The 26917-nt window shown below is 38.5% G+C and overlaps 1 protein-coding gene across 1 annotated transcript in view; it reads left to right on the top strand.

Moving 5' to 3' along the window:
- DPY19L3 (dpy-19 like C-mannosyltransferase 3) overlaps nt 1–26917 on the top strand; it is a 67612-nt gene that overhangs the window by 23756 nt on the left and 16939 nt on the right. The window contains exons 3-14 of the mRNA XM_021701014.2: nt 1234–1324; nt 4869–4990; nt 5825–5970; nt 8164–8287; nt 8833–8967; nt 17525–17656; nt 19006–19107; nt 21020–21093; nt 21271–21429; nt 24315–24437; nt 24781–24892; nt 25724–25780. Of these exons, the coding sequence (XP_021556689.1) occupies nt 1234–1324; nt 4869–4990; nt 5825–5970; nt 8164–8287; nt 8833–8967; nt 17525–17656; nt 19006–19107; nt 21020–21093; nt 21271–21429; nt 24315–24437; nt 24781–24892; nt 25724–25780 (1377 nt within the window). The remainder of the gene's footprint in view (nt 1–1233; nt 1325–4868; nt 4991–5824; nt 5971–8163; nt 8288–8832; nt 8968–17524; nt 17657–19005; nt 19108–21019; nt 21094–21270; nt 21430–24314; nt 24438–24780; nt 24893–25723; nt 25781–26917) is intronic.

Raw genomic sequence — 26917 nt, 5'->3', positions numbered from 1 at the left:
GCTTCCACCAGTAAGGTTGGGTTTGTAGAATAGGGATCAGCTATGGTAGTAAAAACAGATGGAAATACACTTCTACAGCCTGACTTCTTAAACACTGGTGTAAAAGAGTCTGTAATGACAAATTATCATTTCATTCATTTATACTGTTAGAGAGATATATAGATATATGTGTATATATTTGAAATACAGTATTTAAGAATATTAATATGATTATTCCAGAATGTCCTCCCCATCCTCACCACCAACTGCCTCCAGATTTTGTTAATGATTTAAATTTTAAATTTCATAAAAGCATCTTACAACCGAATTGACTAATAGCTGTCACTTTCAATTTTCAGTTCTTCTAAAATTGAATACTTACTTAAAAGCAGTTAACTGTTGTATCCATTTGCCTATGTGAGCATCTTTCCACCAGGGTGACACTTGGCACACTAAAACTCACATGTTAAAAGATCTGCCCCGTTTCACTCAGAATACCTTATATTCTTAGAATAAACAGAAAGTTATTAATTTTATATAATACTGTTAGCTTTTTTTATTTTTTTTTTATTTTTTATTTATTTATTTGACAGAGAGAGACAGTGAGAGAGGGAACACAAGCAGGGGGAATGGGAGAGGGAGAAGCAGGCTTCCTGCAGAGCAGGGAGCCCGATGCGGGGCTCGATCCCAGGACTCTGGGATCATGACCCGAGCCGAAGGCAGATGCCCAACCGACTGAGCCACCCAGGCGCCCCAATACTGTTAGCTTTTAGGTAGGTGTCTAATGCAATTATAGTTCTTTTCATTTGGGAGATTTTTTTTATGCTGTCCCTATTTTGATTCTCACTAATATTACATAAGATTGGTGGTATGTTTTGTGGCTTTTTTTTTTTAGTTTTAATCTGTGTGAAATAAAAACGTTAACTGTGAAACATCAACATAAATGGAACTAGTTGTCTCCATTTTGTAAAATCGTTTGTTATGGAAAGTTTTAAACATCCGCAGAAGTAGAGAGAATCATGTAATATACTCCTGTAATTCCCACCCAGTTTCAACAATTACCTGCCTCCTACTGTTTTGGTTTGCTAAGATTTCTTAAGACTGTATTTCGAGAGTTTTTTTTTTTTTTTCCTTTTAAGTTGTAGTTTTGGATCCTGTTTCTGCAGTGACAGTGGATATTAAAACAAACAAACAAACAAAACAAAAACAAAAAACTAGGTCATGTAAACCCAGTAGACCTAAACTTTGTTTCAGGAAGTGGAGCGAGAAATCTCATTCAGAACAGAATGTGGGCTGTATTACTCCTACTACAAGCAAATGCTGCAGGCTCCGACCCTCATGCAAGGTAATTACAACTAACAGCTTTATGGGGATCTACTTCATCCTTTTCAATATTTCAGCCAAACCTACTTATGCACTCAAGCATTTTAAATGCTTTCTAGAACTTGTGCACTTTTTTTTAAACTTGTGCAGTTTTTCCCTGCTCAAGTAACCAGTGTTTTGCTTTGGAAGAAGTTCTGTAATACCTAATGTAACTCTCCTCTCTTCAGCTCTACTCCATCCCAAAACTGATCTGTTTGCAATTTCTTGGTTTTGCTGCAGTTTTTTTCTCATGATCGTTTTGGAAAAGGTCTTTGCAAGTGAAAGGGGTATTGTCTAAAAACAGGAGGCATTTTGGTCAGACAGACAAAAATTACAGTTGTCCTTCTTGTCCCCAGTGTCCCCATTCAGTCCTTTATTTTGCAATTGCCATTTCCCCACGTTTTCGCTGTTTGTGAGTGGTTTAGAGCCCATAACCTTTACCTTGACTCCACTAATTGAAGCCCCAGAAAGGATCTCTCCTACTTGCTGTGTGCTTGCTATGCTCAACACGATCACGCACAACAGAGACATTTGCTGGGCTTTGCTTGGATTCGGATGCGTTTTTGGCAAGAATCCTTCGTGGGTGATGTTTTGCACTTCTAATTCTATCACAGTAGGAGACATGAAAAGTTGGTTATCTTTCTTTTTGCGCTCTTAAGTATCAATCAGTTGGTTCCTGTGTAGATAGCCAGGTTCCCCCATAATAAGATTATTACCCATCTGCCTTTCACTTACTTGTTTTAGCAGCCATTGATGCCTGTTGCCTATATCTATAGTTGCAAAAGTGACATTCTGCGTTCCTCTTGTATTTGTTAGCTGGAACTCTGTTATTTAAGAAACCTTTTTCTCATCAACTATTTGATGACCCTGAGGTACAGTTTATACAACAAAGGCAGGATAGGTGTTGGTTTTCTTTCCCTATATAGTTGATCCTCTTTATTCATGGAGTCCATATTTGCAAATTCACTTACTAAAACCTATTTGTAACCCCAGAATCCGTACTCATGGTGCTTTGGCAGGTATTCAGGGGCTTGTGCAGAGCAGCGAGAACGTTTAGTCACCTGGCTTGCATGTTCCCAGCTGAGGTGGAACGAGGTGATGACTGCCATCTCGTTTCAGCTCTCCTTCTACAGTGTCCTTTTCACGGTCTACCTAGGGCCATGCTTTTTGCATTTTTCTGCTTTTTGTTGGTGATTCTGCAGTTTGAAATGGCCCCCAGCATAATGCTAAAGTGCTGTCTGGAATTCCCAAGTGCATGCAGGCCGTGAAGGCATACAGAGAAAACACATATGTTAGATAAGCTTTGTTCAGGCATGAGGTAGAGTGCTGTTGACCACGTGTTCAGCGTTAATGAATTGCTCATATAAAAGAAGGTGTCTTTATACAAAGACACATAAATCAAGGTCATGTGTCGATCAGTTGATGAAAATGCATGAGCAGAGGCTCATAAGAACATAACCCTGTATTTCCTACAGGGCTCAGTATTGCTAATTCAGTGTTCACTGCAACTTTATGGAGCATAACTACTGAGAGCAATGAGTCAGTGAGTTCTCAAAATTGTGATTTGCTTCTCTAGGATCCTCTAAAGCAGTGGTTCTTATCGAGGGGCAGTTGTGTCCCTAGGGGACATCTAGAACATCCAGATACGTTGTTGGTTGTCACAGCTGGGTTGGGTTGGGGAGGATTGTGCTACTGGAATGGGCAGAGGTGAGGGATGTTGTTACACCTCCTACAATGTCTCAACAACAAAGAATAATCAGGCCTCAAATGTCAGAATACCAGTAGTGTAAAGTTGAGACACTCTGCTCTTAAAGATGAATAATGGGTATCTTCTTTCGAATTATTACCATTATTATCTCAATGGTTCTTCTGTTTCACTTCCTCTAAGTCATTTGTTAAGATCTTCCTTCTAGAAAATTTCAAACATATAAAAGGGTAGAGAGAATCCTCTGGTGGATTTTCAAATGTCTATCACCAGCTAACACAGTTACCAACTCATAACCAATCTTGTCTCCTTTCTGTACCCCATTTTCAAACCGGATGATTTTGGAGAAACTCCAAGACATCATATTTCTGCATTTGTAAATATATCAGTATATTTCTCTAAAGAATGGTAACCCCTTTTCTAAATATTACCACATTGCTATTATCACACTTAAAGCACTATTAGGAGATTTCTTACTATCAAATATCTAGTCAGTGTTGTCATTTTTCTGATTGTCTTCCAGAGTTTTAATACAGTTTTTGAGATCCAAATAAAGTCCACACATTGCAATCATTTGTTCTTTTTTTTTTTTTTTAAGATTTTATTTTTAAGTAATCTCTACACCCACATGGGGCTCAAACTCACAGCTCCAAGATCAAGAGTTGCTTGCTCTACCGACTGAGCCAGCCAGGCACCCCTCTCTCTGTTTCTTTTAATCTGTAGATTTCTTTCCATCTTCTTTTCTTCAATTTTTTTGTTGAAAACACAGATTCATTTGTCTGATAGAATTTTTCACTTTCTGGATATTGCTGGAGCCCCATGGTGTCATTTCATGATTCTCTGTTGCCTGCATCTCCTGTTAATTGGTAGTTAGATCTAGAGACTTGCTCAGGTCTAGGTTCTGTTTTAGCAAGAGTACTTCCTACGTGGTGGTGTACACTTCCACACCAGGCACATGATGTGCACTATCTCATTTAGGGTCAAGACTGACCCATTAATAAGTTCTCAATTAGCCTTTCACCTAATTAGGGTTAGCACCATTGGTGATCATTGCCTGAATCTGTTAATTTCATAAGGACTATAAAATAGAGGACGTTGTCAGACTTAATTTTTTTCCAAGCTGATAGGTGAGAAATGGTATCTCAATGTAGTTTTAATTTGCACTTCCCATAGGAGCGAGGTTGAGCATCTTTTCATATGTGTAAGGACTGTATGCATGTTTTCTTCTGTGAACCATCTCTTCAAACCTCTGTTAATTAGTTAGCTTGGTTACAGCGGCAGATGACCTCAGTGTAGCCGCGGAATTCTGTAACAACAGGCTACTTTCTTCCTTTATTATCCAGCCCCTATTTGGAACCTGCTGTTGTCATGACAAAGGGAAATAATCACACTGCTGGTGGAAACAGACATCGTCTTTTATTAAAAGATGTCACATCCTCTCACATGCCATTGGTCAGAGAAAGTCAGTGGCCAAACCCGTAGGCTACTTACAGCCCAAAGGAGGTACTGTAGGTCTCATGGCGGGAGGGCAGAGTGGGGACATAAAATCCTCTTGGCCTAAATTTCTGTAAAAGAACGTATGGGTTTTTTTTTTTTTTTATCATACTCACACAAGTTATAATTTACCTGTATTTGTGTAAACATGTGAATGTCCATCTAATATACAGTAAGCTCTTTGAGAGTGGGACTGTGTTATTTGCTTACTATCATATCCCCAACGCCTAGCACATTCTCTGGTACGCACTAAAGAATCTATGAATAGTTTTAAATGAATGAATAATTTATAATTCTTTTTTCCTGATCTTTCAAATATCAACCTTAGGTTTTCATGGCTTAATATATGATAACAAAACTGAGTCTATGAGGACAATTAACCTTCTTCAACGAATGAATATTTATCAAGAAGTTTTCCTCAGTATTTTGTATAGAGTCCTGCCCATACAGGTATGTTGTGTTCTGTGACATTGAATTGTTAATACCACACGAAAGTCAAAATCTGCTATTTTAAGTTGCAACTTTCACATATGTTACCACTGGCTTGGTAGAAAAGCAACAAAATCCTAATTTTCTCCAGATATGTTTTGAACTTTGCTTTTTATATATGTTTTTATAAGATATTTTTTTCTCCTTTTTATTTTTTTTTTAAGATTTTATTTATTTGACAGAGAGAGGAAGAGAGCACAAGCAGGTGAAGCTGCAGAAGGAGAGGGAGAAGCAAACTCCCTGCAGAGCAGGGAGGGCTCGATCCCAGGACTCTGGGACCAACACCTGAGCCGAAAGCAGACGCTCAACCGACTGAGCCACCCAGGCGCCCCTATAAGATATTTTTTTACATATAGGTGCATCCTGGCTAATAATACATGCATGCAGCCTAGAGGCTGGTACATATTTTCATTTAGAAACATGTAATCATTCCTCCCTTATCTTTAAATTAAAAAATTGGAGATTCGCAAATCACAGTGACTACTCCGTGTGAATGAGGCAATACTGGACACAGTTAGATGTAAGGCTTATCTAAAGAATGAAGCCAGAGTTCTCCAGGCCTTCCTTCCCTTTCCCACTCTGCTAGTAAGAAGAAAGGCTGCCAGCACACTTTTGCCCAGAAAGGACTGATGGAGGCTTATTGCTTGTAATTAACACCCAGTTGCTGGGATTAAGAGTCACATGCTCTTAGCGAATGAGCCAGCCAGGTGTCCCTCACTGTCATATTTTTTAAGTGACAATGAAAAGGTAATGAGGGCTTCCATAACAAATATTTTTTATTGTTCCTTTTTCCAGAAATATTTAGAGCCAGTTTATTTTTATATTTATACCTTGTTTGGACTGCAGGCGATCTATGTCACAGCCCTGTACATAACCAGCTGGCTCCTTAGTGGGACATGGCTCTCGGGGCTTCTAGCAGCGTTCTGGTACGTCACCAATAGGTGAGTTGCAAATCAGTAGCCCTTCTCCCTTTCTAAGATGGAAGTGAAAACAAAGGTCCTTGATTTCCAGTTCAGAGGAAGTTGTTCGGCCACATTGGTTTGTATGGGAGTATTTTCTCTTTGGTTTTCCTAGTGGTATTTACTTGTCTTATAATTAGCAAGGTAGAAAGTCCTACTTATATATATATTTCCAGCTGAGGAAGAGAACATTGAATGACAAGTCAGTAGAATCATCATAATAATTCCTGTGCTATTACCAGTTGGATGTATGATCAGTATTTCTCTGGCCACATGTCTCCTCTCTTAAAAACGTTTAATAGTATCCTTACTGTCAACCTTGATAGGGTTGTGTTTGGCTCATAATTAGCAAAGCATAAAGCACTGTACAAATGTAAGGAGGTTCTTACATTATTTAGTTAATATTATTCTAAATACTAGAGTATGAAATAGCATTTTTTAAAAAGATTTTATTGATTTATTTGAGGGAGGGAGCGAGCATGAGAGGGGGAAGGGCAGAGGGAGAAGGAGAAGCAGACTCCCCGCTGAGCAAAGAGCCCAACATGGGGCTTGACCCCAGAACCCCGGGATCATGACCTGAGCCAAAGACAGACGTTTAACCAACTGAGCCACCCAGGTGCCCTGAAATAACATTTTTTGAAAAACATAGTCAAGATACATTGAATCATTGCTTGACCTACAGTAGCAACACCAGTATTCAGTAGGAGTCTTAAAACTTCAGCGCCAAGTTCTAATATTGATTTTATTTTATAATCCTAAGCAAATTACTTCTTTTTTTTTTTTTAATCTTATTTATTTATCTGACAGATAGAGAGACAGCAAGAGAGGAAACACAAGCAGGAGGAGTGGGAGAGGGAGAAGCAGGCTTCCCGCTGAGCAGGGAGCCCGATGCGGGGCTCGATCCTATGACCCTGGGATCATGACCTGACCCAAAGGCAGACACTTAACGACTGAGCCACCCAGGCGCCCCAAAGCAAATTACTTCTTATTATAACCTTATTGAGTGCTACTTTATGCTAACCACTTTAAAAATGCTTTATATACATTCTTTTAACAATCCTATAGGATAGATATTATGATGGTTTTAGAGATGATGAATTTTTTTTAATAAAAGATTTTATTTATTTGAGAGAGAATGAACATCAACAGCAGGGAGGGGCAGAGGGAGAGGGAGGGGCAGAGGGAGAGGGAGAAGCAGGCTTCCCGCTGAGCAGGGAGCCCACTGAGGGGCTCCATCCCAGGACCCTGAGGTTATGACCTGAGCCAAAGACAAATGCTTAACCAATTGAGCCACCCAGGCGCCCCAGAGAGAGGAAATTAAAGCTTAAAAGGTTAAGTTTTATATATACATACATATATATATGTATGTATGTATTATGTATATATATACACATACACACATACATACACACATATTACTTAAAAAGTAAAGGTGTTTGTATATATATATAAAGTCACACACACACACACACACACGGCCCCAGCTTAGTCTCCATCAGAATTCAAACACAGAGTATGAAAACACTGTTATGCTACCTCTTAACATTTTAACACAGTATTCTTGCTAAGAGTAAATGAAAGTCAAATCTGTTGTTCTATCAAGAGGAAAGAGAAGACATTTATTGAATGCCTAGTCTGTGTGGGGATGCTTCTTGGTACTGGGTGTACAGAGGTGAAAACTTAGCTATACTTACCGTCTGATGGTTCACATTCCAGAGGGACAAGAAGCTTTTACAAATTATTTTTTTTTGGTATAATATTTATACAGATTATTATTACAAATTATTCCAATGACAAAGATTCAGATCTAAGCACCAAAGAAATAGAGGGAGAAATCGACACGTTGCCAGTTTGCACTGATAACTTTGAGGGAAATAAAAGTTGGAGGCAGTTAGGCATGAGTGCGTTGTCCTGGGTTTTGGAATCAACCTACCATGGCTTGGAGGCCAGTTCTACCCCTTAGCTAGCTGCATACCTGTGGACAGAGTCCTTAAATTTTCTCAAAGCAACTTGATGGTACAGGGATGATAACAGTAAGGACAAATCATTATTGTTGAGAACTGATAACCAGAATCTGAAGTATATTTAATGTCCTACATCTTTCACTGTAGGAGATCTTTTCAGGTAATTATAGTAAAAATTATTCCTGTGGCCGTTTGTGTTTTCTCTGTGCAGAATAGATACCACAAGAGTTGAGTTTACCATCCCGCTGAGGGAGAATTGGGCTCTGCCATTCTTTGCAATTCAGATAGCAGCAATCACATATTTCCTGCGACCAAACTTACAGCCTTTTTCTGAGGTAAGTTTTGGTAATACTTTATATATTTTTTAATTATTCAGTTTTGTTGAAGAAGCTTCAGAAAATGTGATGTGCATGGTGTCCCATCGAGTGTGTGAACAGTTCTCATTCTATGACCAGTTTTTGAACTTGAGTTAAATTAAGTTTTCCTTTTCTGAGCCCTTTCCTACTTTGCAAAGAAAATGTTTTCATTTTTGATGTTAAAAATGTACCCTACATTATCTGCCCTCAAATAGTTGCAGCAAGCCCACACGCAATTTCTGAGGAACTGTCAGAATCCTTAAGCCATTGCCCTTGAGATGTGACATGGTGCATTATCTCCTCCATAATACTGTGGAGTACACATACCTTATGTGAATATTTATACGCCCAGTGTCACTTTAGGATATTTAGAGCTTAAATAACAAATGCAAGGGTTTTCAGAGCCACAGTTTATGGTTTCTCTATTTGGTTTATGGAGATATTGGCTGCTCTTGAGAGAACTTGTCGGCAGGGCCCTTTATTACTAGAGACATGGAAATTACACAAAGGTTTTCTTTTTACAGAGGCTGACACTTCTTGCCATTTTCATATCAACTTTTCTCTTTAGTCTGACATGGCAATTTAATCAATTTATGATGCTGATGCAAGCATTAGTGCTGTTCACACTGGACTCCTTGGACATGTTGCCGGCGGTGAAGGTAAGCTTCGCTCTCTTCTCTCCCTCGAGGTAGCCGCCGTTTAGTGGTTTAGATGACAGAACGGTTCAAAATGTTCACATGCTTAACAATCAAGTCGAAGCTGCTTCTGAGTTCTAACGTAAATACACTGTGGTCGATTTCAGTTGAGTAATCTGTGCAGCCTAGTTTGACCATCTTAACTTTTATTCTGTTTATCCTCCAGTAAAAGATGGATTTATCTGGAGCACAGATGTCTAGATCAGTTGTCCTTTACAGAGATGACTTAAATTTTAAAATATAAGATAGCTAAAGTGTCTTATTATGTAGTGCCTTTGTCCCCCAAGGAGATCAGTGGGTATACAACACCTTTTTCATGGTAACATTGATCAGGTATGAGGCGGGACTCCCCATTGCCTGACCAAAGGCCACACATGGGGCAGGGCCTTTTTTTTTTTTTTTTTTTAAGATTTTATTTATTTGATAGAGCACGCATGGGCACACAAGCAGGGGGAGCGGCAGGCAAAGGGAGAGGGACAAGCAGGCTCCACTGAGCTGAGAGCTTGACATGGTGCTCGATCCCAGGACCCCGGGATCATGACCTGAGCCAAGGGCAACTGCTTAACCGACTGAGCCACCCAGGCGCCCCCTATGGGACAGCGCCATTTTAAGGAAGCCGTTGTTTGTCTCATGGTGTGTGACAACCGTGTGTGCTGCTATCATTTCATGGCAAGGGGTTTTTCACATGCAGAAATGTGTTTTAATGTATTGTGGATGTTGTAAAAACTCTTCATTGTTACTATTCTAAAGTAACTTAAGTATTTCCCAGTATCATAAAATATTCTAATTCTAAGGCAGCAAGATCATGTAATACAGAAGAGTCTCATTCATTCATTCCGTGTCAAAAGAGATGCAGCAATCTTTAGAGAATGGCTGAATCTGAATTAGGAAACCTTAAGATCCGCCAGCAAGTACGCGTTGTCCGTCTGCCGGGCAGTGGACAGGCACGACAGAGACTCGCCACCTGTATGAGACACCTGTATGTGCTATGGTGGGAAGTAAAGATGTGGACAGTTAGAACAACGAGATGTCCGTATGTCTAGAGAGGTTAATTGTAGTAACAGGAAGCACTAGAAGTCTAAGAAGGTTCGTTGTAGGCTAGAAAGCTTTCACAGAAGTGGGAGGCTCAAGCTGGGCCACAAATGAGAAGATGGAGTGCTGGGAGGGTCAGCATATGAAGGTAAAATACAGGAAGGAAAGCAAGTAGACAGCAGAGCAAAGTGTGTGTTGTGTGTGTGTGTGTGTGTGTGTAGGGTATATATATGATATTTGATAATGGTAATGGAGCTCCAGGTGCCTCAGAAAGTCTCGTGTACAAATGAAGCAGAGTCTCTTTATATTTGCTTTTCCTTTTTGTAACCTCTTTGGACTTTGATCATGGTGACGTGTAAGCTTCGGGGAAGGGATGCCTGGATGCCTTTGCATTTCTCCACGGCCTGCTCTCTGGAGCCGGTTGGTCTCCCTTTCTCTCTTTGTATGCAATAGCACGTTTCCCCCCTTTCTAGCAAGTACTTTCAAAAGAACTCTATACGTTGTCACATAAAAAATAAATACATTGAGCCATTTTGAAAACAACTATATAAAATTTTTCTACAGTGTAATTTCACAGAAAAGCCTAGAAATGTGTTTTCCCTTTCACTGACACTCTCACCTCTAGAGATTTAGCCTAAGGAAATAATCAAGCATGTTCATTTTAGTTGTACTTGTAATAAGAAGAAGCTAGCTGGAAAAAACCTAAGTCAATAGCAGTAGGGTGTTGTTAAATAAATATGGTATATCAGTGCAACAGTATTATATAACCATCATTTTTCCTCTCTCTTTTTTAAAAGTAAAACACATATGGGGCACCTGCGTGGCTCTGTCGGTTAAGTGTCCAATTCTTGATTTCAGCTCAGGTCATAATCTCGGGATCGTGGGATCAAGCCCAGCATTAGGCTCTGCCCTCAGCATGGAATCTGCTTGTCCTTCTCCCTCTGCTCCTCCCCCTGCTTGCACTCTCTCTCTCTCTCCCTATCTCTAAAATAAATAAATAGAATCTTTAAAAACATAAATAAAAGTAGAAAAAAATAAAAGTAAAACACATATAGGGAAAGTGAGAAAAGTTTCCGAAAAGATATACATCGAAGTATTAGCAGTCAGCTGACTGTGATTGATGTGAATGATGTTCTTAAATTCCTTTTGTCCTTTAAATCTTTTGAATTTTTCTGTAATGAACATGTATTACTTTTTCTGTTTTCTTTTAAAATGAAAAACAAAAAAAGATACTATTGGCACACGTACCACAAAACTAAAGAATAATACAGGTAATTTATGTCATATTCAGTTCTACCCTTTGTTAAACTTTCATAGTTGAAACTATGTTACTGTTAGTGGTAGTAGTTGTAAGTATCAAAATTTGAGGAGGAACAGTATAGTAATGAAAGAATCCTGAGTTGTAAAACCAAGCTGCTGCTATTGGGTATGAAAATAACTAGCTCTTTAAAGTGATTTAACTTCCTGGAGCCTTCGTTTCTTCATAAATTGGAATCACTGACCTCTAATCATGTCAAATGGGAGAGTCAGAATAGTTGGTATAAAAAAAGGTAATGCATATTCAGCGTCTGATGTGCTGACAAGAAGCAGTATCCTCTTCAGTACATTTCATCTTTTCCTGGGTAATAGAAAATCTCTTACATCAAAAGCTCAAGTTTCACTCAAAAATATGTCTAGGCTTTTTAAATATAGAGCAGAATAGTAGATGGTATAAGGCATATACTTTGGCTCTGTTAAAGAATATGGAGGCTAATGAAGTTTTATTAACCCATTGTGAAAACAGTAAGACACATGAATGATCACTACGTAAGAGGAAATTTTAGAGTACTCCATATGGTTCCAGACAAGATGGGGTGAATGCACTTCTCCCTGTTTCTCCCACTTAGTACAACTAAAAGCCCTGAACAGTGTATATAAAACTCACAGAAGAAGATTTCGAGTGGGGAAGAAACGAAAGCAGGCTGTTTAGAGCCCTGGCGCCTAGAGGAAGAACACGGCAGTGAGGCCCTTAGATTTTCTTTTTGCCCCGTATATCCCAGAGAAGGTGCTAGAAAAGTCAGCAACCAGGAAACACCAATGGACTCAGTCAGAAGCCCCAGGAAAAGCCAAAAGGACCAGGAAAAGGGAGGCAAGTTATCTCTAGCAAGAAAGAAAACATTCGGACATTAACTGCAGTACTTCGGCCAAACAGCACAGAAAAAAACTGCAGTTTCACTCCCACCTCCATTGGCAGAGGGCCGGTGGGGAAGCCAGGCTCCCACCCTCACCCAGCTCTACCAAGCTACTCACTTTCTGCCAGGGCCATGTCGGAAGTCTGCCATCTCCCAGAAGTATCAGTGAGGGCCACAGGGAGAACCTTCAGCCCTCATCCAGTGGTCATGAGCTAGCCCTTCCCCCTTCCTGACAGGATGGTGTCAGAAAAGATCAACAGGGAAGCCGGGGTTTTTACCACCGCTCAGAAGTAACAAGCCTCCCTCTCTCCCTTCACTCTCCCCCCTCCACACACACAGTCAATGAAGGCCGTGAGAAGAGCAGTTTAACGAGGCATCCTTTCCCTTCTCAGCCAGAAGCCTTGTAAGGAGCCTAAACTTTCACCATCTCTCGGCAATGAGACACCCTTCTCCCCTGTCTCCCAAAAGTCAGTGGAGGTCAAGAGGAAAACCAGACGTCTAACCCCATCTGGAAATAAAGAAGCAGCATCCTTCTTCCCCCACTGCCATAGCACTGGTATGGTGTCAGAGGAGGCCTGCTGACACAGAAATTTTGAAAAGATCCAGAGTCCCATAACGTAATACAATGCAATTGAAGATTACTTCTTATACTAAGAACCAGGAAAATCTTCTTGAGCGAAAAGAGACAATCAACAGATGCCAACACCAACACACAGAAGTTGGATTATCTGATGAGGAATTTAAAGCAGCCATTATAAAAATTTTTTCATTGAGCAATTACAGACACACTTGAAACAAATGAAAAATAGAAAAATGAGGAGCAAATGGAAATTTTAGAGCTGAAAAACTCCAATAATGACAATTAAAAAACTCAGTAGACGGGCTCAGCAGGAGAATGGAGTGGTCAGAAGAAAGAACCAGTGAACTTGAAGCTAGAACAAGTTAGAAATTACCTAATTTAAACAAGAGAAAATAGCCTGGAAAAAAAAGAACAGCACCTCGGGGACCTGTGGGACTATAAAAAAACTCTAATATTCTTGTGATCAGAATCCCCAAAGGAGAGAAAGAGCATGAGGCTGAAAAAAGTATTTGAAAAAGTGCTTTTCAAAGGAATGTTTGAAAACTTCCCAAATTTCACAAAAGATAGGAACTTACAGAATCCAGAAGCTGAGCTAATGTCAAACATCAGATCTACCACTGATGATCTAGGACTTTCTAATACACAGTACTGCTCAATTTTACATTCTGGCTGTTCACCAACAATGTTTCTTACGAATCTAGGATATAATAACATTTATAAAAACTGTGCAATCTTGTAACTTAAACTGTTCTCTTTTCTAGAATTATGCCTACTTGATATAAAAAGAACTGGCAACACCAAAAAACACCATAACTCAAAAAAGGCAGACAAAAAACTGTTTTATTTTTTTTAAATATATTCATGAGTGATTTGTTATCTTTAAAGAGGTCCTACAAATCAGTAAGAAAAATACTTACACCCCAATAGGAAAGGGAGCAAAAAATATTTCCTAGAAGGAAAAGCATCAAAAAGAATAAAATACTTAGGTATAAATTGAACAAAAGAAGTGCTTATGCTTATACTCTGGAAACTACAAAACACTGAAAGTTTTAAAGACCTACATAAATTGGAAAGATATCCCATGTTTATGATTGGAAGACTCACTATTGTTAAGATGGCAGTACTCCCTAAATTGTCGTACAGATTCAACACGATTCCTCTCAGAATCCCAGGTGCATGTTTTGCAGAAATTGACAAGCTGATCTTAAAATTCATGTGGAAACTCAAGGGACCCAGAATAGCTGAAACAATCATGAAAAAGAGGAATAAATTTGGAAGACTCCCACTTTGCAATTTCAGAACTTACTTCCAAGCTATAGTAATCAAGACAGTGTGATACTAGTAGAAGGATGGACATAAATCAATGGAATAAAATTGAGAGACCAGAAATAAATCTTCAGAAATAAACAGTCAATTTGATTTTCAACAAGGGTGCCAAGATAATTATGGGGAAAGAATAATCTTTCCAACAAATGGTGCTGGGATAACTAGATATCTACATGTGAAAGAATGAAGTTGGACTCCTCTCTCACCATACACAATAATTAACTCAAAATAGATCACAGACCTAGTTGTAAGAGCCAGAACTATAAAACATTAATTTTTTTTTTAACTATAAAACATTTAGAAGACAGGAATAATTTTTTATGACCTTGGAGTAGGCCAAGCCTTTTTGTAAGGATCCAGCACCAAAAGACAAGTAACCAAAGAAAAAATAGACGAATTGGACTTCATCAAAATTTAAAACTTTTGTGCTTCAAAATAATACCATCAAAGTGAAAAGACAACTCACAAAATGGGAGAGGATATTTGCAAATCCTATATCTGATAAGGCAGTTCCAGAATATATAAAGAACTCTTACAACTCTTTCAACAATAAAATATGGGCAGAAGATTGGGTAGGCATGTCTCCAGAGAACATATGCAAATGTCCAACAAGCACATGAAAATATGCTCAGCCTCATTACTCATTAGGGAAACACAAATCAAAACCAAAATAAGATACCATTACCTTCCCCCCCCCAACTCAGATGGCTAAAATCTAAAAACAACAACAACAAAGACAGATGATAACAAATGTTGGCAAGGATATGAAGACGTTGGAACTCTCCTACATTGCTGGTGGGATTACAGGGTGGTGCAGCCATTTTGAAAAACAATTTAGCATCTCCTCATGTGTTAAACATAGTTACCATGTGATCCAGCATTCCACTGCCACATATATACCCATGAAACATGAAGACATATCCACATAAAAATTTGTACATGGATGTTTATAGGATCATGATTCATAACAGCCAGAAAGTGGAACCCACCCAAAATGCCCATGATTGGCGGGGTGTTGCGGAAATGATGAGGATGTCTTAAAATTAGATTCTGGTGATATTTGCACAACTCTATTAATACTAAAATTCATGAATTGTACACTTTAAATAGGTGAATTTTGTGCTATATGAATTATATCTCAATAAAGCTATTAAAAAAGAAAAGCTATTTCTTCACTAACCAGTAATTGTACTTTCAAGAAATCTATCCTAAGGAAATGCATTCCTTAATTCGTTCCTCCCATATTTATTGAGCCACACTGTTCTAGTGGGTGTTGTTTTAGGTGCTAGGGATACAACAATGAACAAGTTAAGGAGCGACAGCAGTCCCCACCCTCACCCCCCCCCCCACCTTATCCAAGTTTCAGTTATGTGCAGTCAGCCCCGGTGAGCAGCATAATCCACCTTCTGACATACGTTCAGTAGTGGCCTCATACTGTCACCACACCTCTAGCACTCACCATCCTTCGTTTTATTACTTAGCTATTTTACCATGTCCCACCATCCCAAGAAGAAGGGTGAGTACAGGAGAAGATACTTTGAGAGAGACCACATTCACATAAATTTTGTACCGTATATGGTTATAAGTGTTCTGTTATTGGTTATCGTTGTTAGCCTCTTACTGTGCCTCATTTATAAATGAAACTTTATCATAGGTATGTATACTATGTACAGGGTTCAGTACTCCCCATGGTTTCAGGCATCCACCGGGGGGTCTTGGAACATATCCCTGGCAGATAAGGTGAATGAGTGTAACCAGATACAATGATCTGAGGCTTTTTTTAAAAGGATGTTCATAACATTAATTTTAATAATGATAAAAAGCTGGAAACAATCCACTGGCAAACAAATTATGGCATATGGTAGAATGTTATATAGCCGTTTAAAATTAAGTTTTCACAGAATAGTCATTGATGTGAGAAAATGATACAATATAATGTGAAATAAGTAAAATGATACATGAAAAATACACCACTATGAAATCAATATTATTTCTGTAGGTAATGGTGTTGGATTTTGATTTTAGAGCCCACCTTTCTATCCATTATTGTTTCTTTTTATGTTTTCCTGGATTTTCTAAATCTCCTACAATAAAATATTGTGTCTATAAAGATCCTAACATCCAAGTTTCTGTTAACACCAACCAAAAGCACTGAACCATTGCAGGGTGTGCCTTTAAATGCTTGATATAGGTTTGTTTCCTTTGAGGTGAAGAAAACAAAACTAGGAGGGAAATCTGATTTGCTGCTGAGTAAAAGCAGAATTTTTCATATGCCAATAAGAATATGGAATTGTCCAACTTAAAAGAGGAGACCAAGTATCAAGTCTTGGGGCGCCTGGGGGGCTCAGTCTGTTAGGCGTCCAACTCTTGATTTTGGCTCAGGTCATGATCTCGGGGTCCTGGGATCGAGCCCCACCTCCGGCTCCACCCTCATCAGGGAGTCTGCTTGAGGATTCTCTCATTCCCTTTCCCCCGCCCACACACTCTTGCATTCTCTCTCTCAAGTAAATATATACATCTTTAAAAAGAAAAAAGACGGTATCAACTCTTTATTAGAGACTGTCATTTTTTCTTCGTAGCATATTTTCTGTGTTCAAGTTGGTTGAGTTTTGCGTCTTTCAGTATCAACCTGGCAACAATTCTTCTACACCAAGAGCTGTCTTTAAGTGCTCATTATGTGCTACGCATTTTAAAATATCACCACATCCGGTCCTTAGGCCAGGCCATTATGGCAGCTCTGAAGAAGGTGTCATCATCCCTCTTCTACATGAACTGTGTCCAGCTCATTAAGGTCCCACTGCTGGTTTATGTCAGAATCGGGGCTGTAGCAGCAGGTGCTGTTCACCTCAGGGCTCGTGTTCTCGACCGTGGCACTGTGCCGCCTGCCTCAGGCCCACGAGGCGGAGAGTCAAAGGCCTCACTCCGGGAGCAGTTGTCTGTGTAATGGAATTCAGCACACACAGAAAATGAAGCAGTAAAGGACACAGGCCTGAAGTGCGGAACATTCAGAAATAACAGAAGATGAGAAAATACTGTAGACAAAAAAAAAAAAAAAGAAAAAAAAAAAGAAAATACTGTAGACAGTAACTGTAAAAGAATTTAGAAGAAAATGGAAGGCTGCAGATCACATTTGCCCGTTTCCAGAATATATTTATGCCATTGTTTGCTTCCTGTGCTTCAGTTTTTCTGTTTGTTTCCTCCTTAATTAACGTTACAAAGTTTAAAGTGCTGTATATTTAAAAGGTAAACAGGATGTAATGATTTGGTTTCAGGGACTTTTTTTTAGACTGAACTACTTGAAGCTAGGTGTGTTGTTTGTAACTCGAAGTGTATCCAGCCAGTGGCCAACATGTCAGCATGCAGTAGTCTCTGGATAAAACCCATTTCACCATCTGAACTTTGCTTGTTGCAGGCGACGTGGCTGTACGGCATCCAAATGACAGGTTTGCTCCTGGTCTGCATCCTTCAGTTTTTTAATTCTATGATTCTTGGATCATTGCTTATCAGTTTTAACCTTTCCGTATTAATTGCAAGAAAACTTCAGGTAGGACATTTTTGTGTCCTTAAAGCAAACTTTTTTTTTTTTAAATTGTGCGGTTGGATGGGCCTCGTTTTCATACAGCACACAAAGGTGGATGTCTGAGCAAATGCACACTGAAAAGCACTGAGGGCATTATTTAGGTGTTTTGTCGGGGGGAGTGGTTTACATGCATGGTATAGCATTTCTGTTTTCTAGCTTTCTGATGTGCCATCCTTTTGTTGTGACATGTTTCTTTTCTTAGAGAATTGGAATCTTAGTTCAGGGATTAGCCAGAGATGCTCATTTGAATGCCATTGATAGAAAGTTGAAATAAAAGAGCAAAAATCATTAATTTTTTTAGTGTGTGAGTGAAGAGTAAGAAGAACCTGTGGCTTGGGGAAATATGTTCGCCACAGTGCCTTTCAAGTAGGTGGACGCCGTATTATTGATGTGTAGTAGCAATGCTCTTTACCCCAATGTTCCGTACCATGGTATTGATTTGTAAGTGAATTAAAATTAACTCAGAATTTTGAGACTCCAAAGACATACGTTTAGAACTATGGGGACATTTCCTAGAGTGTCACGTTTGAAAACACTGGCCTGATCTTTTGGCTTAATTCAATAATTCACATTTCTTAAAGTTACATGAGATTTAATTAAGAGTCCATTGTTTTTCTTCATATAGTGTCACAAAGCCTGTTTTCTTTCTCAAGAGCATATGAGAAACATTTCTCATGAACACTTTTATATCAAGAAGCTGTTTTACTTTCTGCTTTGGGAAGAATAAATCCTTTTTCTTTGGAGTGAGAGCTGTCGTGGACAAGCTGTCACAACGACTTTTAATTCATCCTTCTAACTTTACTTATAAATAAACATCATGCATATTGAACTCTTTAGATACTATATTTGATAATCTGTAAAGTTATCTAAGGGTTATAAGAAAACTATTACATATCAAAGAGCACAGTTTACCTTTTTTTATACTGATAGGTCTTTTATTTAATTGGGTTATGGCCATGTCTGTGCTACATGAATTAATGGATCAATGATCCCAAGATTTGTTCAGTCAGTGTATTCTGAGTACCTTCTGGCAGACTCCATACTCTGGTTGCAAAGGTCTGCAGAAAAAAAAAAAAAAAAGAAACACTAGGACAGTTTTCTCATCTTACGAAACTTATTATTAAGGAATTCATTTACTCTTATATTAGAAATTTACAAATATTAAGACATTGTAACCTCATAAAAATTAGGTTATATTTTCCACATATTTTTCTCTATGTTGCATGATCTAATGTTTTAAATCCTTAAGTAATCTCATCTTAAATGTTTATGAAGTAACTTAAGAATTAAAACTCATCTTTCTTAATTTCTAGAAAAATCTGAAGACTGGAAGCTTCTTTAATAGGCTTGGGAAACTATTGGTACATTTATTTGCAGTTTTATGTTTGACACTTTTTCTCAACAACATTATTAAGGTAGGTTAATAAAATGACCTTTAATTTACATTACTACAGAATTACCAGGTTTACTTGTAACAAGCTCAGCTTTAACTTTGTTTCAGTAAGTTGTCTTCTTGATTTTTTAGTCACTGATTTCTGTTTACTCTTGTTAAAGATTTTTTTATCCATTTACTTGAGAGAGGGAGCATGAGTGGAGGGGGGAGAAGCAGTTTCCTCATTGAGTGCAGAACCTGACATGGGGCTCGATCCCAGGACCCTGAGATCGTGACCTGAGCCAAAGGCAGACGCTTAACTGACTGAGCCACCCAGGCACGCCTGTTTACTCTTCAGTATGTTCTAACTTGAACTCACTTTTTGAGTTATTAAACTTTGTAAAAGCTCAACTTTAAAAGCATTAAACAAATGTTTCTCTAAAGTTAGAGAGCATTTTCTTATACTGTGGTACAAAAAAAAAAAGATGACATTATTTTTATTGGGTTAAGTTAAATAAACTGGCAGGGCACCTGGCTGGCTCAGTTAGTGGAGCATGTGACTTTTGGTCTCAGGGTTGTCAGTTGGAGCCCCACATTGGGGGTGGAGATTACTTAGAAAAAAGAGATAAGTGAACTAATTTTACTATCAGAAGCACAGGGATTTATTAAGATGATTTTGCCCCTCCTAGAAGGCTGGTTTCAGGACAGGGGACATCTGCATGTGCATGACAGACTCCTTCTCTTCCATAAGAGAATGGCAGTCCCTCTTCCTGTCTGTATGACTGTCAAAGACTCTCACTCATCCAGCTGCGTTAAACACTTCCACTCTGGGCCCTCGTCCCTATGTTCTTAAACCCCATAGAGTTCAGTACTTATCAAAAGCCTATTTGAGCTGAGCAATCAGCATTTCTGAAGGATTGGCTGAAAGATACGCAGTTCATCCATTCCCCCACTCTAGATGTTCAGTGATCTGTGCCTGGATTAAGCCAGTGGAGAGCTGCCTGCCTGGACCATTGATTCTTGACTTCCCGAAGAATAACATCTATTGAATTGTACTTGATGTCTTGCCAACTATGTACAGTGAGAGGCGTTAGAAAAAACCTTCTTTGAGACTCCTGCTGTTTTTGCTGTACCCATGGGGAAAATTTCTCTTGAGTCTCAGTTCTGGGAGTGTTAGGACGTCTTTTGAGCAACTGCTTTGTTTTAATCTTAGAACCTGTGCTTTTATCTCCCTCTGCATTTGCTAGTCGAATATGTAAACCCAAATTTGTGGCTCATCTCTAGCGAATGTATTTTATGTACTAACCTCACTTCCCAGATTCATCTTCTTTTCTACCTTCATTTTCCTTCTGACAGGATTTCTTCACTCATTTATGTTGGATGGATTTTTATAAGCCATCTATTAAAAATAAAACGATGTGAATTACAATCATTAATGATGCGCACTGGCATTTGTCAGTTCCCCAGGAGGGCCACCACGGGGGTGTCGATTGTCTTTGTGTGGCTGAGTCTTCTATCAGTTGTGTCTGCAGACAGAAACCCCAAAGCCAGACAGGCCCTGTGGGCTCTGTATATGTGTGAGGTTTCAGATCATCATATTACGGGTTTTCTGATCAAAAAATTTGTACTCCTACCGGGCTTCAGCCCTTTCCCTCTCACTGATACCAAAGAAGCTCATCTTTTATCTATTTTACATGTTGAACTTACATGTAAGATGGTTTGAAAAAATGATTCTGCTAAAAAAAAAAAAAAAAGGAGGAACAGAGGGAGCTTGAAAGTCCCCGTGTTAGAATTCTTCAGTTCTAACAACTCTTGAGAATATTTGCTAATTTTATAAACCCATGTGCACACAATCCTATGAAACTGGACAATGAATGTATGTATTCAATGGGAAGTTATCAGGAAACCACGCATAAGGAACTAATAACAACTTTCATTTTCTCCCTCCCTGATAGAAACTTCTTAATCTGAAGTCAGACGAACACATATTTAAATTTCTGAAGGCAAAATTTGGTTTTGGAGCAACAAGGTATGACTGAATTTAAAATTTATGTTTGCTTTTTTATATTAAATCAGCAGGGACTTTAAAACTTAAGTTATCATTATGCCTTCAACTATTAATTCCAGGCTCATTTGAGGAAAAATTTGTGGTTTACTTATCTTGTACTGAATTTAATACTTTGCTTTCTTTTCATTTGTTCCCTAGAGATTTTGATGCAAATCTGTATCTGTGTGAAGAAGCGTTTGGCCTCTTACCTTTTAATACATTCGGAAGGCTTTCAGATACTCTCCTTTTTTATGCTTACATATTTGTTCTGTCCATCACAGTGATGGCAGCCTTAGTGGTCGCCTTCCATAATCTCAGGTATGGCATGTTTCAGAAACCTGTCCTATGCTTTAATGAACTTGTTCTGTGTTGCAGAAAAACTACACAGTTGAAATTCAAAATGTCAGACACAGACAGGGTAGCTCAACGGGGGATCGTAACCAGATTAGAAGGGATCCCATACTCAGTAGTTAAGGATCAACCAGCTAAGAGACAGCAAAAAGCAGGCAAGGCAGTAAAGACAGGTTTGGGAACAAGGTCCCCTTTGAGCCAGCTCTGCATTGCCCCCTTATTATGGAATGGGGATACTCAGAGGACTTAACTCTGCAGGGTTTTGTGGGGAATAAATAAGTAAAAACAATAGTACTTAGAATGCTGCCTCACTCCTAGAACATTTTGTAGATTTTAGCTGTCATTAGCTGGTATTATTACGGACTCATAGTCTCTATTTTGTTCTCATTATTGGTTTCCTGTTGTTTTTCTACCTTTCGTCTAGCTGCCTTTTTTATTGTTCCTAAAATATCAAGAGTTAACTATTTTTTGTTTTGTTGCATCTTGCTATAAGGGGCTTATAAAGTTGGAGTGGACCATAACTATTAGCATCCGCCAAAGTCTTCAGTAATAATTGACTATGTCTAAAAAACTTAATGTGTCTACTAATCTGCTAAAAGAGTGAGGGAGTATAAAGACTTTTTTAAAGCTTGTAGAATACCTACTTACAAAGCTGTTGGAGTTTTTTGAATTTACTATCCATGTTCAATTGAAAGAAAATTAAGTGTAAGAAATTGAAGCTACTGTCATTTGTGAAAACTTAATGAAGCTCAGAAGGAAGCCCTTTTCTCTGTAGTTATCTTGCCAATTAAGGTGCTGGTGAGCTGTGATTCGTAGCCACCAGAGAGCTGTGCTGGGAAAGGGCATTAAAATGAGTCCGGATCAGTTGAGATGTTTTATGATTATTAAGAGTGAAGCCACATTGAACCGTGAAAATATTTCATTGACTATAAACTATTTTAGTATCTTTCAGAAGTGTTCTTAGCCCGATACCTAGCCCAAGATAAAGTTTAGCCCTATGAAAATAGATGGAAATTATTCTAGACAGTGTAATTTAATATTATTCCAGACACGCCAAGTGTCGACAGGACTCTAGACTGCATGCAAAGCAGGAAGTTCAGTTGGCCTGCAGTATTTTGTGAAAATGTCTGCCATGCTCAGTGTGAATCTATGAGCCATCTCTGCAAGCTGACTTGATGTATGAATGTAGGTAAAGATTTTAGAGCATCCTCATCTACCAGGTAGGGGTATTAGAACCTTACTAAAAGAAAAGCATTACATTAATTAAAGTAATACAAGAATTATAGTATCTTAATATTAAATAACTTTTAAGTAATTTGAAGGATATTTTACCAATGCCAAGTATTTGAAGTATTTCTACCAGTTTAGTACTGGGAAGGATGATACTATTATGTTTACACAACACACCTGCATTAGTGTAAAGGATAGGACTCCGAGGGGATTAACTCATGGGCTCTGTATTCACGGGATTGATTAAGAGCTTTCCAGCTTGGCCGGGGAGATGGGGAGAGAGAGGTGTTGCAGAATTCTCTCAGGTACCAAGGGGAGATGAAAACATATGTTCTCCTTGTCTGCAGCAATCTTTTAGTATAAGCAACGTAGATGCCAGAGTTTGGGTTGTAATATATAAGATCTAAGTAAATTATTACCAGTGGTGAAAATTACCCCACAATATCAGCTTGATTCTCATGTGAATCTAGGGTGGTGAAGGGATTTCTAGGAAAGAAGAGTTCTTTAGTTGCATGGAAGCATCATACATACCCAGGTCTGTTGGATTTTATGAAGGGTAAGTGGGGCCTTGTAAAGGTATTGTTTTGATCTTAACCTGGCAGCCCTCCCTGCTGTTTCCTTATCCCCTTGACAACAAATGGTGCAACATCCGAACCCACTCACCCATCTCAGCGTCTCTAAAGTTCAGACAACAGCATAGGACAGTATGCGCTTGCCCGGTGTGATGCAGTTTAGAGTACAGCGTATCTATGCCCCATGCAGTGTTCTTGCCAGAATAAATGAACTTGACTCTAATAATTAACCTCAAGATCTAATTACAAGTTTATAAGGAGCATGGGAATAGAGAAATGTATTCAGTACCACCACAAGGAGACAATCAGCCAAATCCAGAAGGTGGGAGTAGTTACAGGACAAATGATACACTTCCTTCGACCAATAAATGGCCTCCAAGTGGAGGATACTTGTATTGATTGAAAATAACTTAAGAGATGTTGATGAAATGCATTGTGAAAGCTGTGGGTCCTAATTCAAAGAAACCGCCTGAAAAAAGCAATGGCATTAACGGAAAATAGAATATGAATTTGGTGTTACATGATAAGGAATTATTGTTCATTTTATGGGTGTAATTATTTGAATGTGGCCATATTTTATTAAAAAAATCATGTCAGGCATCTTTAATGAGGTATTGGTTGGTTAAAATGTGATCATTTGTTCGTAAGGGAACTGAATTCCACGTTTATGGATTCATTTTTATTTTTTCTTATTTGTAAAAACTTGTAAAATGCTAGTAACTCATGAAATATCTTTAAAGATATCTTGCAATTTAAGTGATTCCAAAAGAATTTTTTTCTATTGTAATTTAAAGGGTGGAAGCATTCTAAATTTTTACTTAAAATGAAATTTGTTAAATTTTAGTTATTAATGCATTATGTTATATAACAGTTTTATCCTCACAAATTCAGAATTGATTAATGCTGATTCATTTTATCGTAGAGCAGTAACACATTTCTAAATACATGAAGGCATAAGTTTCTGGTTAGTTAAATCTTAAAAAAGATTTAACTAACTTAAAATGATGTATCTAGCTTCTGTTTTGTATGTATGTGTGCTGTTTTATTCAGTGATTCTACAAGGCAGCAATCCACGGGTCAAATGGGAAAGTGCACGATCATCCTGAAACCAGAAACTGCCTACAACCTAATACATACCATTCTGTTTGGATTCTTGGCATTGAGTACAATGAGGTATTTTGTCTTACCTGTTTGCTTGATTAATTTTTTTATTCGACCACTCTTTACCCGACATATTTTAGCAATGCAGCTTGGAAACTAACAGTCCTCTTCATTGATAATTATGGGTCCCATAAAAATGCCCTTGTTTACTGTCTTCTCCTATACAAAATATTATGAGTGACCAGTTTATTCCTGATTACCAACATTCCTCCATTTTTACTTCTATGGTTTTCTCAAAAGCCAATGAAATGCATGGCTAACCCTTGGCGGATGGCTCAGATTTTCCTCCCACAGACAGTACAGCTGAGTCACACCGCGGTGTGTCCGCCACTGGCACGGGTCTCTGTTCTTACAGAATGAAGTACCTCTGGACGTCGCACATGTGTGTGTTCGCGTCGTTCGGCTTATGCAGCCCTGAGATATGGGAGTTGCTCCTGAAGTCGATCCATCTGTATAATCCAAAGAGGGTCAGTGCTGTCGCTTTGCCGTTCCACTCCTATTGCTACGAGTTTGAGGATTTTTTTCATACCAGTTACTGTTGTTTCCAGTAGTTGCCTGTTCATCGGTCTGATGAAACGGAGACTAAAATTTGAAGCTGAAAATAGAAGAACTGACACATTATGATTTTTTTTAATTTTAGAGAGAGAGCGAGCGCGAGCAGGGGAAGGGGGGAGGGGCAGAGGGAAAGAGAGAATCTTAAGCAGGCTCCATGCCCAGCATGGAGCCTGATGCGGGGCTCGAGCTCACAGCCTGAGATCACGACCTGAGCCGAAATCAAGAATCCAACGCTTAACCAACCGAGCCGCCCAGGTGCCCCGACACATTATGATTTTATAAGGAGTTATTTTTTAAATAAATTTATTCTTTATTTTTTAAATCCCTTGTTTTTTCCCAGACCATAAGTTAGATATGCTCATTATACTGAATTTGAAAGTACTGTAAGCATACAAGGAAAAATTAAAAATCACCAGTAACCCCATTATCCAGAGTTATCACTATTATTGTTATAAATTATACTTAGAACAAATATTAGTAAGTGTATGGTTATGATTAATAGCCTATAAATGCAGTTTTGAGTTGTTCTCCCTTATAAATTCACAAGGTGGCAATATGGTAGAAGCTATGAGTATCTCATGAGTGATTGGGACCCTTACATTGACGTGGTTGTTGGGCAAATTGGAGACTCACGCTCCATTAAAGTACATTTCTATTGTTTTAAGAAGAAAAAGTCATGTGTTTACAAAGCAAAACTGTAAGGCAAAAATACCTGTGATCTAAATAATGTCTTTCTTATGTAGATATGTATAATGCGATACTCAGTACCGATATTAATACTGCTGTATCTGTGCTATAAGGTAAGACTGATTTTCCTCATTCTTGCCATCATTAATTTAGCAGAATAATTGCTTTGACTCAGTGTACTCTGTATGTTATTGGCAAATAGAATGGTTTGCAGAGGTTACAAACATCTCCTTCGCTTCTCATGAAGGCACTTGGCATTGATGGGAAAACTGATCTGTATCCCAAATAGTATTTAACAAGTAAAAACAACTACAGTTTAATTTTTCTAGTTAATTTTGGTTCTGACTTACTATTCAGCTGATGCAAATTCGGAAAATAAAGATGTTTTCAGACCTATATTGAGGTGAATAAAGTAGAAAAATAATTTTCTCCTGTTACCTGCCTTATAGAGAGTAAGAGATCCTAAAAATGCATCTTACTTTAACCTACGTATTTTATTAGACGGTTAAAATCATCTTTGTAAGAGGCTGGGTATATGTAAATATGTACAGTCCCAGATTAGCCTCATTAGCTGTCCTTCAGTTTCAATAGGAAATCATGAAATTCTTCAGATTCTCAGTTGACTAATTTCTGAAATAGCTTTAACTGTGTTCAGTTCTGAGAACCCTCGGTAAGAGACAGGGAGTCACCAGTCAGGCTATTTGGTGACTTTTGTCCCATCTTTGAGATTTAGAGGCTTGAATCGATACCTGGGCAGGAAGCCCAGACTATGCTATCCAGTTGAGCCTTTACCCTCTTTTTTAAAAATCTGACATTTTTTTTTTAAGTTTAGATTTTTTTCCTTCAAGTTTGGTTTTATGTTAGAACAATAGATTTCCTACTCTACTGTGTATAGCCCCTCATTTGGGCAGGGGGCTCCAGGGAGGAGGGGGGCTCACCCACGGAGAGGATCAGCTAGAGCAGCTCAGCTTTTGGTTTTATTTGCTTATACTTTCATGTAAGATTTTATCTGAAGCCAAAGGTTTTAGGCTAAAAATCATGTTTGCTAATCACTATATTGGATGATTCTACTGTAAATATTTCAGAAAATTACGCTCTATCATGTTCCTGTCTATCAAAGCATCTACTGTTGCAGGCAGAGCACTGGGCTAACTCAGATACTGGAAAACAGAAATAGGTTATTTCTTCCCCCCGCCTCTGGGAATTTTATTGCTCTAATTTAAATAAATGAAACTTGTTTAAAACCTCTG

Source organism: Neomonachus schauinslandi, chromosome 16 (assembly GCF_002201575.2).
Source record: "Neomonachus schauinslandi chromosome 16, ASM220157v2, whole genome shotgun sequence".
NCBI lineage: Eukaryota > Metazoa > Chordata > Mammalia > Carnivora > Phocidae > Neomonachus > Neomonachus schauinslandi.
This window is presented reverse-complemented; position numbering and strand designations above follow the sequence as displayed.